Source organism: Catharus ustulatus, chromosome 11 (assembly GCF_009819885.2).
Source record: "Catharus ustulatus isolate bCatUst1 chromosome 11, bCatUst1.pri.v2, whole genome shotgun sequence".
Classification (NCBI taxonomy): domain Eukaryota; kingdom Metazoa; phylum Chordata; class Aves; order Passeriformes; family Turdidae; genus Catharus; species Catharus ustulatus.
The window spans coordinates 9,840,691-9,858,113 of NC_046231.1; the positions used below are offsets into that span (position 1 = coordinate 9,840,691).

A 17,423-nucleotide genomic window follows, 5' to 3' on the forward strand; every position below is an offset into this window, starting at 1 on the left:
AACTTTGACTACATAAACATTGGCAAAGGGACAAGAAACTAAATCCCTGTTGTTTGGAGGGTAAAACGGAGCTATGGGAACTACCTGTCAATCTCCTCTTCGGGGGTCTGGCATCTGAGGGGTGACAGGGGAATAGGGTTAGCAAAAGAAGCAAAGCTGATAAGGTGAAGCTAAAATAAACTACTAACTTCCTGCTAAGCAACCAGTAAGACTCAATTCGGGGGTCACTGGCAAGATATTGAAGTACATATTGTGATCTGAACCCTGTCACCTTTGGATGGAAGGAGGCTAGCAAAGGTTAAAACAGCTGAACACTTCTTTTTTTTTTTTTTTTTTTTTCCCCCAGCACCAGCCATACAGACACAAAGCAACAATTTCGCTCGCGCGTTTCAGCTTTCAGTTTTTCAAGACTGGAAGCACAAAGGTGTGATGTACCTTCAAGTGTGGAAAACACACACAGCACCGCTTCTTCAGGGCGCCTTTGGCAGGAGCTGCCCCTTTTGTTTTTTACTAACAGTTTCAAGAATCATAATTGTGTTTTCTGAGGCGTGTCAGGTCACTTCAATAAAGATTGGTGTTTTCACAATTAAAGCATGAATATGGTTAAAAGGCAGTTATGCACTAAGCACTGGTACAGCTAAATATACAGGAGGGCTTGTCCTCAGGGAGCCAGATGCTACTTAGCAGCAAAAAGATAAATAAGGTACAAACTAAAACATAAATATTTTGCAGCAAGACAAAGATTGGGGTTATGCAGGGGAAACACACACAAAATGGGTCTGAACTAACACTGGGCTTAGACAACTTCCACCATATGGGGTTTCAGTAATTATTTCTGAATTGCATCTGCATAAGTGATATTCCACAAGGCCCTCTACACCCTGGGCTCACCTTTGGAAAAAAAACCCAAGTGTGTCTGTATCCTGAACCAACAGACTGCAGCTACCTCACAAAAAGGCCTAATTATGTAAAGAACTAAAAGCAGCCTAACTGAGCAGCTCTGTCTCCTAAGCATCCTGTCCTCCAGATCCCACTGAGGAAAGCAATCATAATTTCTTTTATTTCACGGGCCCAGTAACAATTATGTGGAAGATCATAATGCTGCAGTAGGAATTCACCAAAATCCATTATTGACATGAAAAGACACTAGTTCTGCTGAGCCTTTGAAAGAAAGGCAGAAAATATTTTCTCTTCATCAAAGTCTAGATGGTTTATTTCTCCAATATAACTTTTACCTTGGAAAACTGCACCCCAAAAGTGTTCTTTTACAACTGGGAATATAATTCCAAGAAACTGGGAAAAAAAATCTAAAATGACATGAAAGTGGTTGCAGTTATTAACAAAAGGAAATAATCCCACGATCTCTTACCCACTTCCTACCAGTAATTAGTTACTTGTTGAATATAATTTACGCTGCAAGTAATTTCTGCTATTAATCTGAGAGCTGCTCTGGTTATTCCAATACGGACTTTATCAAATGTGCACATACACAGGATTTTACAAGGGTAAACTTACTTATCCATTGATTGTACCAGAAATATATTTTAAGTGGAAAGTCTTCCTGGTGGGAGTGAACTCATGAGCTTTGAACTAAAGAAAAAAAAAAGAGAGAGAGAGTGCGATAAAAAAAAAAAAAAAAAAGAAAAAGGCCAAACCAAAACATGCTGTTGCACTCTGAGGAACTTTTTTCCCTATTGATCTTTAGATATGAAACCATAGCAGAAAGTTTTAAGAAACCGGAATTCAAATCAGATGCGAGAAATTTTCACGGAGCCACTCTGTTGATTCGCTCAAAATACTGCCCAGCAGTACCTTACTGCAAGTGTCTGCAGAGCCAGCGATGCTCCCCTCGCCGGCACCCTGCAAGCTGGACACGGATTAGCAAACCTGAATTCACAGTGCGAAAGGAGAAGAAAGAGGCGCTTGGAATTTCCAAGTTTTGTTTTGAATTTCACAGACACATAACACAAACTCCCCGCCGTAGCTCTCCCCTCCTGTCTCGCTCAAGTGGGAGCTGCTGCCAGGGCCGGGGAGCCCGGCGAGGCGGGGGTAGCTCTATGCTAATGGTACTGCACGTTCGGAGCCCTGAAGCACCATTGCAAAGCACACCTTCTGGGCAGCTGCCTCAAACTAAACTTAGCGTCCAACCGTGTAAACCAGCCACAGCCCGACACCAGCACTGCAGAAGGGAAAGGGGAGGCTCCTACGGATTTTATAGTAGAGCACACTGCTTTTCATAGGAAACTGGTCGATATTTTTAAAACAGAATAAACTTCGTCATTCTCTTCTTTAACTCTAGATAGCCACCCAAACGAAACAAAAGCCTCACTTCCATGCCATCATTTCAGGCAAGATCCAACTTACTTCAAGGACATCCTTTAGCAACAGGCAGGAAAGCTGCTCAGTTAACATTCCTTTCTCACACTCCCACTGTACTTCATTTGAAAACGATGTGCAAAATCAGATAAAAAGACTAAAAACAGAAGAAAACGGCTACTTCAAGAAAAGATACTTTGAAGTGTTTTTGACCTGTTCCACCTACTAAAAACAGACCAAAAAAAAGGATAGCAAATGTCAAAAGATGCAATCATACGAAGTAAAGATGCAAAAAAATTTCCCTCTCTGCTTTCCTTTTCTCTGCTCACTTTAAGAAGTTCCAAATTCTTTCACAGGAGGCCGATGAGAGACAACTAAAAACCTAACGCTTCTCCAACTCCTACTCCAAACTTCGAGCGGAAGTGGGAATTATATCGTAAGAAAAATAAATACGTTTACTGAGATGAGAAAGGGGATTATGCTGAGGAAACGGCAAAACTCGAGTGCATTCAAAGCTCTCAAAACTCAGTTAAAAACCCTAAATCGACTCTCAGGACCCAAATGACTTTTAAGCAATGTTTCGCAGAGCTCCGCGGAGCCAGCGCTGATCTGTATGCTGGTGTACGAGGAGGGCATCTGAGGGATTTCGGAAGCCGGGTAAACGCTCCCAGCGAAGCACAACGTCCCGCAAACTTTCCGCCCGGAGCCCGGGATCCTGTCCCGGCGGGCCCGGGGCTGCTCGGCGGGCCCAGCGCTGCCGGCACCGCCGGCCGCGGACAAGCTCCCCACGAGCTGCCGCGGGAAGCGCTCGGCGCTGGGAGCGGCGGGGCCGGCCCGGGAGGCGCAGGGGCTCCGCCGCGCCCGGTGCTCCCTTACCTGCCCACCCGAAGCGCTCCTCCGCTCCCGCGGCCGGCGGCTCCCCCCGGCCCCCGCCCTCGCCCTCCTCGTGGCCCAGGGGCCGGAGCCTGCGCTGCCGGGGCCGGCAGGAGGCTGTCCCGGGCCGGCAGGACGCTGTCCCGGGCCGGCAGGACGCTGTCCCGGGCCGCCCGGTCGCGCCTCGAGCCCACCACTTGTCGCCCCGCGTCCCTGCACAGGTACGGGCGGAGGCACCTCCGCCGCCCGCCCGGCTGTGCGAACTCCTACGAAATCCCTCTGTTCCGGAGGGGAGGGAAAAAGGGAGCAAGAAGGAAAAAAAAAAAGAAAAAAGGAAAAGATACTTCACACTCTCCCTCTGCAAATCCTGGCGGACACAAAGCCAGCGTTTATCCCTCGCTTACCGGCTTGGAGGGAAGCGGGAGGAGTTAAAAAAAAAGAAAAACAAAACCAAAAAACAACCTTAGGGAAAGCAGATCGGCTCCCCGCTCCGCGCTGCGGCCGCGGAGTCGCCTCTGAGCGCGGAGCCCGGCGCGGCGGCGGCAGCTCCCAGGACGGGGCGATCCCCCCGCGGCCCGGCCCGGCGGCGGCGGCAACTTTTCCGCCTCCAGGAAGCCTTTGGTGCAGCCGGAGGCCAGGGCTGCGGGGCGGCGGGGCAGCGTCCTCCGCCCGGCGGGGCTGCGGGGGAGCGGGGGGTGCGGGAGCGCTGGGGTCCGCGGGGGGGTGGGGGGCCGGGCGAGAAAGTGGGTGCCCGGGGGGGATTTTCCGGCCCTTTCGGGGGCACGGCGCGGGCAGCGTGTGTGGCCGGACGGGGCATCCGTCCCGCGGGGCTACGGGATCAGCCGCCCCACCGCAGCCCCACTTTGTTTCCCAGCTCCGCGGGGCGCGGAGAGAGACGCGGGGGGCGCGGATCCATCTCCCGCGGGCTCAGGATGCCAGACCGCCCCGCTGGGAGAGGGCGGAGGGAAAACATCAAAAAACGGAAAGAGTTTGGAGTTTCGTTAAGAAACAGACGAAACAAAACGCTGAGTTAAAAAAATAAGATAAAACCCAAGAACTTGGACCAAAACCTCAGAAGGACCTTCTCCCGCCCCCCCCGCATATAACTCCGGGAGATCCTGTTGTCCCGCACCACTGCCCGGCGCGGTTCCGACTCCCCACAAGGTAAGTTCATCTATTTTGTGTGTGTTTGTGTTAAAATGTGTGCGAGGGAGAGGAGAAGAACTCACCATTTCGCTGGGATAACAAGGCCAGATCGGGATCGGATTGGAAATGCTGAGGCTTCGCCTGCTTCCTCCGCGACATGCTGGCTCAAACATCAGCTGGGGCAGAATAAAAAATTACTAAAAAAAAATCTTCTCAAAATTACGGAAATCGAGCCTCCCCCCCCCAGCCTCCCCGATCCTCCGCGCACCGCGCATGTGTCCTGCTATAATTATGATTATCAATAATGCATTGCGATTAATCATAGAGGGGCTCTTTGAAAGGCGATTGGCACATGGCCAGCTCTATTCAAACCAGCTCGCCTTAATCAATTAGGCGCTGATTTGCTGGAGACCCTTGTCTCTCCGCCGCTCCCACCCAATGAGTCGATCCATGTGGCAGGAGAAGGGGCTGGATTTCCCCAAAGCTGTTTGGATACAGTTTAACCCTCTTAGCAACCAGCTGGAGCTGCATCGCGCCATCCCGGTTACTATAGGAATGTGTCTCCCTTCGCCCCTTCCTCCAGCCCCGACGGGCTCCCCGCGCCTCCCTCCCTCCTTCCCGCAGTTTTGCGCTGCGTTTCACTTTTCTATTTTTTCCTTTTTCCTTTTTTCTTTTTTTCTCTCTTTTTTAAATTTTTTTTTTTTTAAACTCCCCCCGCCTCGCCCGCAGTCCGAACCGGTGCAGGCAGGGCAGGGTGACCAATAATCGATCGGGGGAGGACGCACGGCTGGGGCGGCCGGCAGGGAGCGGCGGCCCCGGAGCTCGGCCCCGCACCCGGCAAGTGCCTGCCCGGGGAGAGCCCGGCCGCGCTCCGGCCGCGCCGCGCTGCCGCTCGCTGCGTCCCGCTGCTGCAAAAAAAGTTTCGGGTGTGTTTTTTCCTTTTTTTTTCTCTTTTTCCTTTGCACCCACCCCCCCCCCCCCCCCCCCGCCCCTTTCGCTTGTCCCCGCATTTACAAATAAAGACCCATTTCACCCTCTCCCAGGTCTCTCTCTCCCACTCCCCCCATCACTTCTCTTTCCATATATCACGGCCCGAGGGGTGCTGAAAATAGGAAGGGTTTGTTTTTTACCTCACACATTCCCAGGACAATTAGGGCGCCGCTGGGAGCGGCGGGCGGACCAGGCGGCCGCTCCGCCCCCGCACCGCGCGGGTTGGCTGCACCGGCCGTCAGTCCGCCCGGGGTGAGCGGCGGCGGGGCCGCGGCCGGGGGCGGGCGGTGTGTCCCGCTCCGCAGCCCCGCACCGCTCCCCCGGCCCCCCCTCCCCCGGGTCGCTCCTGACTTTTGTTTCTCCCTCGGACGAGGGAGCGACGCGCATCTGCCCGCCGGAGGCGCCCCGGGCCGAGCTCGGAGCGGAGCGGCCCTGCCCGGTGCCGGCCGTGCGCGCAGGCGGAGCCGGGCCGGGCCGGGCTGATCGCCGTCCCGGGGCTGTTCCGGGGCTGTCCCGGGGCCCCGCGCTCCCGCGGCCGCTGCTCGTGCCCGCTGCCAGCGCTGCCGGGACCCCGCGGGCACCGCGCTCCTGCCCTGGGATGCACAAACTTTTTGTGCCCGTGTGTTACTTGCAGAGGAGGAACCTCTCCCGAACTAATGTCACGGTCTTGAAATAAAAAGTGTAGTTGCGCGGAGGCTCCGAGCAGGGCTATTTTACTACCGCGCGTATCCAGCGGTGCACGCACGCTGTGGGTGAGGGAGGGTGTCCTCCCGAGCTCCGCTCTCCGCGCGTCACGCTGCTGCGGGCACGGAAAGTTACTCTGTAAAATAAGCTGAACCGGCAGAAGCGGGAGCACTGGCGTTTCTTTCCCTCCACCCTGACCCATCTAGTACTCTCTCCTCCCACTCCCCCCGCTGGATTATTTACTCTTCTATAGAAGCTACTCCTTTTTCCCGTATTAATATTAACAAACTCTCTGTAAAAGCAAGAGGCTGATCAGATCCAACTCATTTCAATTTCAAATGAGCCGGTAAAGCCTAGAGAGTGAGCGAGAGGAGAAAGGAGAGAGGGACAAATCTTCCCATTCGAGGAGCCGGCTTAGTGGCGTTTTCTTCTCATTATTAAACGAAAGAGATTGTAAAACGTTTATCAATAAGGGTGGGGGGAAGAAAAACAGCCGCAAAACCCAACCAAACAAATGCATACGAACCGAAAAATCCTCCCAGGTGCCACTCCAGTATTTAGTCAGCGTTGCAAAGTGGTCACTGACGCTTCTTTTCATTTCTGCACAGGGCGAGCCCCCTCCCTCCCCGCAGCATTCGGTACAGTAGATTTTGAGAAAAAGACAAACGAAGCTATCAGCGGGGATGATGTTGAAGAATGAAGATAATAATGTTGCTATAGGTGGTACTTCACATGACATTATTTTTCACTGAATATTTAAAGAGATGTTTCGGCAGAGATGGATACACTCAGCGCAGGCTGTCACCCTCCGTACCCTGAGACAGTGGGAAAGAAACCGAACCTGAACGCACAGAAACGCACTCGTTACTCACTGCTAGCCACACGTAGATGCACACAAAATACCCACGCGGATCTATTTGCACATTTATGCCTGTATTTCTAACTCTATCTATCACTCCATTAGCTTCCTACGGTTTCTAAGCTAGACGATCTCCCAAAATTATTCGCGTTCACAATTTCATTATACTTTTGCCGATTAAGCTTGAGACAAATTTCCCCAGATGCGCAGTACCTTTGCTTCGTGGCTGGAAAAAGGCGGCCGTGGACAGGTAATTAAAAAGCAACACCAGCAACAACAAGACGAAAAAGAGTGGCTTAAACAAAAAGAAATTAATTTGGAGAAATTAAGTTTTACTACTTTTTTTTTCGTTTCTCTTCTCCTCGCTAGTGTTAAAGCGGCGCCTGGTATTTCATCCAAGACCGATTGATTATTTATTGTTTGTTTTCCTCTCCTTCGCTGGGGGCCGGGAGGGGTGGGGAATGGGTGGGGGCAGAGCAGCAGTGCCAGGGCTAGAGAAAAATCGGTCTTTATTGTTGTTGATAGCAATACATCAATTAAACGTCATTGTCTCTAACAGAAGTTGTGAGAGTTCACAAGCGTAAATACTCTGATCCCGGGTTTTCCCTCTCGATGCTCCGAATGACAGTGACATATTTTTCCCTTCCCACCACACCTTGGAGATTTTTTTTCCCCTCTAGGATTATTCTTTTTAATGGAGGTGGGAGGCTTTCTAATGTGCTTCAATGCAAATCAGCCTGGCTGCAAGACACCCGTGGTGGGGATCGATCTCCAGTTCATTGAGATGAGCACTGAAGGGAGATGGTAAACAGGGGATAATTTGCAGTTCATTCTGCTGAGAGACGATTCCAATGAGATGCATCACACTAGACTGGATTATTGTTATTCACGTTTGCGATCAGGCACAACACCCTTAGCACGACGGAGTTAAAAGCTGCACGATCCCCTCATAGTTATAAAACATCTCTAATAACGATCGGGGGGTGCGGGGGAGGGAATCCAATTGATTTAATGTTTTGTGCCCGTGACCCCCGGCCCCTCCGGCGCGGGCGGCAGCTCCGGGCGGCGGCTGCGAGGCTCGGGGCAGCCCAAAGCCCAAAGCCCGAACCCCGAACTGCGGCTCCGCGCCGGCCCCGCTCGGCAAAGCGCTGCCCGCACGCTCAGCCTGCCTCAACACCCGCTTCCCACTTAGCAGGGCGCTTGGTCTTTTATTTATGGAGCTTCTTTCCTTCCTTCTCTTCCTGCTCGTTTTCCGTGTTCCCTGCTCGCCTCTGTTTTAGCTGGAAAAGGCACAGTTCACTGGAGTTCCGAGCGGCGCTCCAGCTGACCTGGCAACTTCGCCGTTTGTCAGCTAACACAGGTGACACGTATTTTAGAAATGTGTGTAATTAGGGGCTTCCAGATGCTGCAGTCAGCTGGGAACTTGGCTTTATGCTCCGATGTATAATAAACTTTTGAGACAGTCCTGGGGCGCAGCTACCCCGGGGCAGCGAGCACCAGCTCTCCGGAATTGTTTCATTATCAATAGCCTGGATCACGCTATTCACTAGGACACTGCAAGTCCTGTGACTGTGTGGGTTTTAGGTATAACTACTTTTGTGGGCATGCTGTCAGCTTTCCCCTTCCTTGCTCTCTTCTGCCTTTTTTCTTTTTTAATTTTTTTCCATTTTCTGATGGCAATTCTCTAGGGGAAAGAAAGAGGGGGAAAAAAAAGGGGAAAAAAAAGAAGATGAAGGGGCAGCAGAATTGAATCCTTCGCCATTATTACTGACAACTAATAATTGATCATTCCTCACAAACACAAGCTTTTACCCGCATAATTGAATCGTAAGCAATACCGGTTTAGTCAAAGGAAAAAGAAAAAAAAAATAGAGGTAAATAACCTCTCCCTTTCTCTCCCCTAAATCCCAGAGAATTGCAGTGATGGGGACTCCTCCGCCCCGAGATAAAAATGACTAATGCCATAACCAGCCAAGGTGGGATTATTTAATTCAATTCTTTCTTTACACATTTGCTGCCTTTTGTTTGACCTGATGGCTGGCAAATTTTTACACCTAGCTGTCCCTTTTGAGTTTATTGATGAAGGTGCTTCTGAAATGATTATCAGGAGATTTACAGCCATCACTACCCACCTACGGGAAAAGTAGTAAAATCAATCCCTCAATCAATCAGACCCCTCTGTGCATATCTTTTTAATCTGCTCTTTTAGCTGTTTTATTACAACACGAGCATTAAATATGTTTGTTTCAAATTTAACACGAATGCCTCCGAAGGACTCTGTCAATTTAGACATAAATCATGAAGTAAACAAGCTGGATGGAAAATTCTCTCACTCGGGCAAGAATGTTAAAAACCTAGAAGTAAGAAAATCTCCCGCATCAGTGTATGGGCAGCTCTTTTGTATGTACAGCCCACAAAGCAGGAAAACAACAAACAGAAAGATAAATATGCAACACTGCAAAAGATTTCCATGCACTTTTACAGGACTAGAGAGTGCTAGTAATTACAAATACTTTCATACCCTGAAGTCTCTCATTATTTCATCTGATATCTTTTATATATATATATTTCAGAATGTCTTTTTCCCTGTCTTAAAAAAAATCCCTTTTTAAAAAATTAAATACCATATACTTTAGAAAGTGTCTTGATTCTTGATTCTAGAGTTACTATTGATCCCAAAGTATCACTCTATCCTTTATTTGCCTGTTTTGGGGGTTGAAAAATAAATTAGAGGGTATTTCAGGTAGGCTGCTTAGGTGACTGATTTGTTACATGGTGGTCATCAGGTATGGACAGAGTGAATCTATAGGTTCTATTGAGAGCCAAGACTTTTATTTGATGCCACAGGGGAAGTTTTCTCTGCAAGCCACATGCCTTTGCATCCCAGTTTAATTTTTTTTTTAATATCCTAGTGCATTGCAGCCATATAAAGCCACCATGTGGCTCCACCAGTAAACCAAAAGTTTAGAAATGAAGTGACAGAGATTTCTCCAGCCTTAGATTGAAAAAAAAATCCATTCTGAGCTACAAAGGCATCTTTCAAAGACATATTGTAATGTCTGTTAGCACAGAAAAAACTCTGGATAGGACATGGAAAAAACGACACTGAAATATGAATTATGTACCTGTCAAAAGAAGAGTAATTAATGATTACATCTGATCTCAGATGATGAGATATAATGTGCAATATAAGCTAACAATTCCTCCAAACATCTTGTTTTAAGGAAAGTGCCTTTATACAGTAGGAAAATGTCACAGTTTCTATCACTGTTCATCCAGGCATCTATTAATGGGAACCTTAGTGTCAATTTAAAATAAATATTATAGTTATAATTTCTTTGTCAAAGTATTATTTAAAATAGTATCAAAATATGGGAATGGGGTAATTTAAAAGTAAATGAAGGAGCAGGACCAAGGGATGTATTTTCCAGGATATTTTGGGAAAAAGGTGTTCTTAAAAAAGTGTTCCCTTAGGATCTGCTTGCACTTAAATTAAAATTACACAAAAATTCTGTGTCAAAATATAAACACAAGGACAAAAATTCACATTAATATTTTCTCTGAAATAGAACCTGGAGACAATTACTACAGGGTAGTCATCTAACAAAGTAAGACCTGTTGTCACAAAAAAGATTTACACTGCAAATCAGAGTTACAAAGTACACATGTTTATTTACATTTTAATGTTTCATTTTAAACTGGAGAATATGTAGTCATTAAAGACTAAACATGCTTCAAACCTCAGGGGAATGTTGCCTGTAGAGTCCCAAATTTCTTGCCTAATGAAATGAACCTGACAACCCTTCTCCTTTTCATGACATATTTTTGATTCGAATACAGTGGAAGTGTTTGTAAGTACATACATTTTGTTTGCATAATATTGAGGTGCCCTGATTAATGCATGGTGTTTACAACGTGAAAATTGTCATGCTCTCTGCATCAACACAAGGAGCTGGCCTGGCAGCAGCTAGTTGCAATAAAGTAAATGCCTCATGAATAATGTTCTGCTTTCCATGCCTGAGCTAGGCAGAATCCTTCCCATCCACCTTTTGCCCCGAGTTTGAGCCAGCCTGCTAAGAGAACTGGTCTGCAATGGTGCTGGCAGAACACAGCTCTCTGAGTGCAAATGTGTTTGCTCACAGACTTGCACATGCACTATCTGGGTCCTGTGGGGAGCCCATTTCCTCATGGAGCAATCTGATCCCCAGCCACATTTCTGCAGTTTTCTTTTCTTCCCATTAATGATCATATAATGTTCAGATGGCAACAACAGCCATTACCTACCTCAAAAGGTAACTCCAGGAGTTTCTGATTTCTTAGAAAAATTCCTCAGAAGAAAAGAAAGAGTTGAGCACCGAGCTGCCAGCCAGCTCTACTGAACTATCAGCAGATATTACATCAGTGACCCAGAAAGAGCCTTGGAAAGTACTGCTTCATAAACCCAAGATCACACAGTTATCACCTAGAAAATGAGACTCGCAGTTTCCTTTCTTTACGTAAGAAAAGCTCAAGTAACAGGATTCAAAGAGCAATCCTCACAAAGAGACTTAAAAGACCCTTCCTCAGAAATCCAGAAACCAGATTTGGGGTTAGAAAAATTGTTTCCATCCTTCATATGCTTTATATAGTAAGCCTGGACTTTCATCCTGCTGTACAAGCCATGTCTTGAATCTCACCCTGAGTTACGTATTCTGTGTTTCAGCCCTTCTTCACAGAACTCCAAATTCCCTCTCAAATGCAGTGTCCAGAGCTGCAGAACATGTCTATTTACATCCTTAAGCAGCTTTCTGCAGACTAGCTGGCTCTCCCCAGGACTACACACAATCATTAAGCTCATCTGAGCTTGCTCCTAGCCACTGACACCTTAGAAGTACTGCCTGAATGAGAATTTAAAGCTTGAGTAGGTTTTAGATAATACTAAAGACATGTGATGCAAAAATCATATGTGCAAAGACAAATGTAGCCCCAGTCTGTAATGGTTCAGCAATTCAACTGCTTGTCATGTACTGCAACAGGCAAAACAAAAGAGGGAGAATTGTACTTGAGTATAAGACAACATGGCACATTTAGGAATTACACCAAACACCAGTGCTTATTCTACTTCCATTTGTAAAGAAGGATACATCATTTACTCACTTCTGAGACCACGAAAAGACACTTTTCTTTTCCTCAGAAGCTTGCAATGTAAGTGCCCAACCCTAAACATCATCAGTGTCACTCATGCTTGTGCAGGGAGCAGAACGCTGACAGCACAGCATGCGCAGTGTTTCGGTCTAGAGCCACTCAGGAGTGAATTTGGAGGTGTGGTGAGCAGAGCTGCCCCTGCCCACGGCTCCTCCCTGCCCCACAGCCCTGTCCCAGCAGCTGAGCCGGGCAATGGGCAGGGGCTCTCCCGGGCTGTGCTGCTCTGCGTTGGCACCAACGTTTGCACGACATCCTCACCGCTAGGGATGGAAATCACTGCACGGGGCAGCAGTGCGTGATGCAGTAACTTGGTAAGCTGTTCCAGCTGTTTGCAAACAAAATATGCGTCTAAGCCCCCAGTCTATACAAACGGGTTTCCGAGAGGAGCTGTATTTGTGAGAGTGTGCCAGAGCAGGGCCATTACTAACTGCAGAGGAGCATAAACAACTGCTAGAGAGGGGAAAGATTTCGAGAAGGCACCAGTGACAATGCTTGGCATGTAAATCCCATACCTCTTAGTGAGAACTCTTGTTAACATGTTTAGTTGACAGCTGCACACCTTTGCACTCCCATATATTTTAAGGCTTGAAGTTACTTGTTCTGCCTCTCAAGTTTAGAGAGAAGCTGGGCTTCTTCTGCAGTTGAAGCAGCTTCCATTTTCATGCTGCACAAAAGCACAAGCAATGCCATAATACATAAGAATAACAGTTTAATGGAAGCATAGAGCCAAATGCATTGTAAATGCACTGAATTAAGTGGAATTAAAGGAAGGATAAATAAGGTCCATTCCCTCCTCCAGTTTCAGTACTGTCCTCTCCAACACTGTACATATAATCTTACAACACAATAACATTGCTGTACTCACTCTGTACAAGCAGGATCATTCATTTACTCTTTGTTTCACTCCTAGAATTTTCAAATAGCAAAATTCAGTTTCAGGCAGCGCTGCCAGACCTGCTGCTCCTTGTTCCCACTGCTGACAGATTGCCCTAAAGTGAGGCAAGATCTGCCCATGTCCAGCAATGGTCACACTGAGCAGAAGCAATAATTAAACCCAGTGCAGAGGTACAAGGCGGGATGGATGTGAGCCCAAGGGGCAGACAGGTACATCTGCATCCTGGCCAGCACTGCCACCAGCAGCCCCCAGAGCAGCAGCTGCCCAGGGCTGCAGAATGTTCACTAACACTTTCCTGTGCTAGACTGTGCCTCGTGAGGGGCCTGCCTTTCATGTTTTGCCTAGAGCAACAAAATGCAGTAACTGGTGCTGGTTGCCACATTCAGGGGAGCCTGCAGGAGCTGCCTGCTGCTGGCTGGGAAAGCACTCGCTGCTTCTCGAAGCAAAACAACCCTGACATTTTAGGAGTACAGCCCCTTAAACCACCTGTTCAAATCAGCTAATCACAGGTAATCTTGGCTCTTCAACAGGATTACTCAAAGACAATAAAAATACTAAAAAAAAAAAAGACAAAAACTGTTGCTGGTAATTTGCATCCATTTTTGGTGATGTCACACTATAATTTTTGCAATAATTATAGCCAATAACACACTACGTAAAGTTCTCAAGGGATTTACTCTCCGTTCAGAAATTAACTGCAGAATATGCTTTGCATTTCTTATTATTCTGCTTTCCTATTATCATTCTCATAAAATCAAAGTGATAAGTGGAATGTCTAGAAAAAAACCAGAATTTAATCTGGACAAATTGCACAAAATATATCTGTCCTGGAGGTGTATCTGCTTTTAAGGAGTTATATACCACCACAGAGAATACAACATTCTGCACTCGAAGCGTTGGCACATATCAACAAGATTATATTAATTTCAGTGTAGAAAGATGACATTGTTGGATACTGCTTGGAAATGTGCATGTTGTAAAACTGGGAAAAAAAAGCTGCAAAATTTGAACTTAATGGAAAATTCTTCCATTTTATAGCAAACCATATTGTAGATCTTTACATTGTATTCAATAAATATTAGCCATAAACCCTAATTTAACCCTAGATTTTGTTAGGTTCAAGAAAATCCAGGTGTCATCCCAAACTTTGTATGCTTTTAACTGGCAATCCCAGCCCCCATTTAGGTAGGCAAGTCCTCAGTGGTGTGGCCACACAGTCAAGGGCCAAAACTGCCCGGGAGGCTCTTGGCCTCAGTGTTCCACTGCTCTGTTTTGCCTGCGGATCCCATGGTTTTCAGGGCTTGTAAAATCTCAGAAGAATACAAAGGATATTTTGTGAAGTTTCCCTAGAAGCATCTTTTTCAATCCCTGGGTAGGGATTTAGTCTGTCCAAATAAAACCAGTTGCACTTTTCAAAGCATAGAGCACAAATTCATCAAGTAGCTCAGCTGCAGTGTGTCCTAGGTTCCTGGAAAAGGAAAGGTTGGATCAGATGATCTTCTGGGGTCTCTCCCAGCCATTCTATGATTCCATGACAGGGCAACATGATTTACATGGGACTAGATTATTCACAGGCTTGATGCTTTATTATATCTTTCAAAATCGAATACTTGATATACTTTGGGCTTTATTGCAGAAAGAATGAAATTGCTTGACAGGCAGATGATAGTGAACTAATGACATTAGAAGCTCTAGCTTTTTTATTCCTCTTTCACTCAGAAAAGAGAAAAAAAAATCAGGATTTCTTCTGAACAAAATTGCAATACTGCAGGCTAAAACTTTTTTTCTCAATCTAGAAACTTTCCTTCTCAATTTAAATTCATTTTAAATTGTTATGCTTTACAAACTTCCAAATGGGATTCTAATTGTTGACAGACATTTTACATTACATGTGTCTATCACTTTGATTTAATATGCATTTTCAATGAAATTTAAAAAAGGCCTCTAAGGTGGCAATTTAACAGCAAGACATGCTGTGAATTTTAGATATAAAAAATATCTAGTTTGCAACGGTTTTTTGTACATGTGAAAATGGCCTTCCAGAAAAAAAAAAAAAATCAGAGAACGTCTGTATGGCTGAGTTATCAGAAGCTAAACATCTCCAAGAACATTACCTACTGTTTTAATCAATCACAGTCATCAGAGCAAAACAGGTTTTACATTTATGCAGCTTTTCAGTAGTGCACTTCAAAAAGTATTAACCATAAAAGAAAAAGAATGTATTTGGAAATCCTATGTCTGGTTTATTACATCTCATGACCTGATTTAATTTTCTTCTACAGAAAACCCACATTGAAATGTCTGTAAGTAATAGGTACTTGTTGTCAACTTTGATAAGAGACATTTGAAAGGAATGCCAAATGTATTGTGAAGGATAAGAGCACAGCAGCTTTTCTGTGTCCCTAAAAGAGTGGAAACCAGGAGAGCACACACCTACATAACAGACCTGTTCATGCCTACTTTTGAAATCATCAGAAATGTAGTTAATGTTTAACCCCTAAGCTATAGACATAGACAGCACAGTGACAATTCTCTATCTTTAATTTAAAATTTTTAAACCAGAATATTCACTACTTTTAAATTCTTGCCTTCTCTTAATAACATTAATAAAAACATCTTGGACTTGACTTATTTTATATAAATAGCTTTAGATATCTTGTTTAAGAGGTCCTGCAGGGTGTCCCAAAACCTACACTTGATGGCAAGAATAAACATTCATTAAACTTCAAAGGCTGCCAAAAAGTCTAGTAATTTTGATTTAGGGGAATCATTTAAATTAATCGCTCAGTTTGTGTAGAAAATATGTAATGTTATCCATTTCTCTGTCTCCAGCTTCAAGTCACACTGGGAAAAAATACTGCTTTACTAATGTTTTCTGTTTTGAAGAACTGGGGAAAAATTAAGACTTCATATATTTTTGAAGAATTCTGGCTTAGTGACATTAAGAAACAAATATTATAATACACAACTGTGTACTTACATCTCTGTGTAGTTGCTGTTAAACCTATACACACAATGGGGTTCTTCAGTGGGAGCAGTAAAACCAGATTTTATGTTTGTGTGTGTATAAATATCTGTAACCTCTTTTTTCTAACAAAATAATCGATTTTTTGGAATGCTTTCTGCCTTACCACCCCAACTCAACTGAGTGCTGCTGTGCTACAGAAAACTCACAGTCACCTTTGTAACAGATCTTTTTTTTTTCCTGAGGGCCTCCTAAAATTTGGGACAAACCTTAGCATGATGAAGAGTTTGGTTTAAAATTATTTTTTACTTTAAAACGAATACACTCTTCATCTGAAGGAAGCATGCAGAGTGTACTGTGTCAGACACACTGAGGAAAAAATGAAAGGAGGGAGAACCTCACCCACTGTAAATCACTGTAATGCCACTGAGGCCAATTTAGACTAGCTGAGGTTGTGGCCTAATATCTGTGCTGAAATGTTGCAGCTCTAGCTGTATCCCTGAGCTGTATAAATATTTGTTGAAAGCCGACTGTTAGGGTGCAAGGGGTGGATTGCTCATCAGCAAATAGTGAGGGCCCTTGTCTTTTCACCTTTCTTAAGGAAACCTTCCCTTCTGAGGGCTGGGAATTTTGTCTGAGTACATGCATGATCCCTCTTTGTGCATGGATTATTCCGTGCCGTGGAACAGGAATTCCCATCTGGACTTTTGAACTTGCACCCGCCTGAGTGTCCAGCCCTGATTCATGCCATGCACTGTACATGAATGACCAGCAATGTTTACAAAATGAATTAGCTTGACTCCAGCTCTCCAGCCAGAAAGTAATCAAAGTGAAGAGCCAAGCTATTTCTGAAATTCCAGCTTCCCTAGCTAGAAACTGCATGCTCTGTGTCACTAGTCAGGGTATTAATGTAAAATGTACATGTTCCATACTGGAGGACAATTAATAACAGCAGTGATTCTGAGCAGTTGACAGACATTAACTATTCCACCCCCAAACTGCTCCTGTGTGGTGGGCAAGTCTGACTGCAGCACATGGTACACAGAAAAAAAAAAAAAAGAAAAAAAAAAGAGTGAAAATATCTATATCAGTAAGTAATTATTCTATGAGTTGCAGTATGTTCTTTTTGGTTCTTTCTTCTCCTAAATTAAATATCAGTTAACATTTTATTTCATTTCTTTTAATAACTACAGGTATTTATTGACATATTCAGGAATCTTCTTATGCAAATATTTTTAGTAGGTCTACTTGTAACTGGTATACCTAAAATCTTGAGGATTTTCTCATCTACCATCCTAATTTAAGCATTTAAGAACAACAGAATAATCTTATCCTATAAAATACACCAGCCTTGCTGTACGTAATACAAAACATTGGTATGAAAGAAGACAATGTTACATGATACATTTTGTTTGGGATGGTCTGAAACCCAAAATGTATCACTAAAATTGCCCTCTGAAAACAAGCCTCCTGATCTGAAAAGCCCATATCATATAAAGCTGGAGGTGTCT

At 45.2% G+C, this 17,423-nt stretch overlaps 1 protein-coding gene and 1 long non-coding RNA gene across 6 annotated transcripts in view; one reads left to right on the forward strand and one right to left on the reverse strand.

The window, feature by feature from the left end:
• SALL1 (spalt like transcription factor 1) overlaps nt 1–6,622 on the reverse strand; it is a 16,672-nt gene extending 10,050 nt beyond the window's left edge. The window contains exons 1-2 of one of the 5 annotated variants that reach the window (XM_033070050.2): nt 6,536–6,622; nt 4,419–4,511 (exon numbers count right to left, since the gene is read on the reverse strand). In XM_033070050.2, coding sequence (XP_032925941.1) covers nt 4,419–4,494 — 76 coding nt within the window. In that variant the 5' untranslated portion in view covers nt 4,495–4,511; nt 6,536–6,622. Of the gene's footprint in view, nt 1–4,418; nt 4,960–5,368; nt 5,428–5,465; nt 5,529–6,535 lie in introns of those variants that run through there. The other 4 variants (XM_033070051.2, XM_033070052.2, XM_033070049.2 and 1 more) reach the window with 4 other exon arrangements.
• On the forward strand, nt 3,974–7,262 carry LOC117001614. The gene is made up of 2 exons (XR_004419082.2): nt 3,974–4,353; nt 6,618–7,262. It is a non-coding gene; the product is annotated as an uncharacterized LOC117001614 (long non-coding RNA).
• The last annotated feature ends 10,161 nt before the right edge of the window (nt 7,263–17,423 follow it).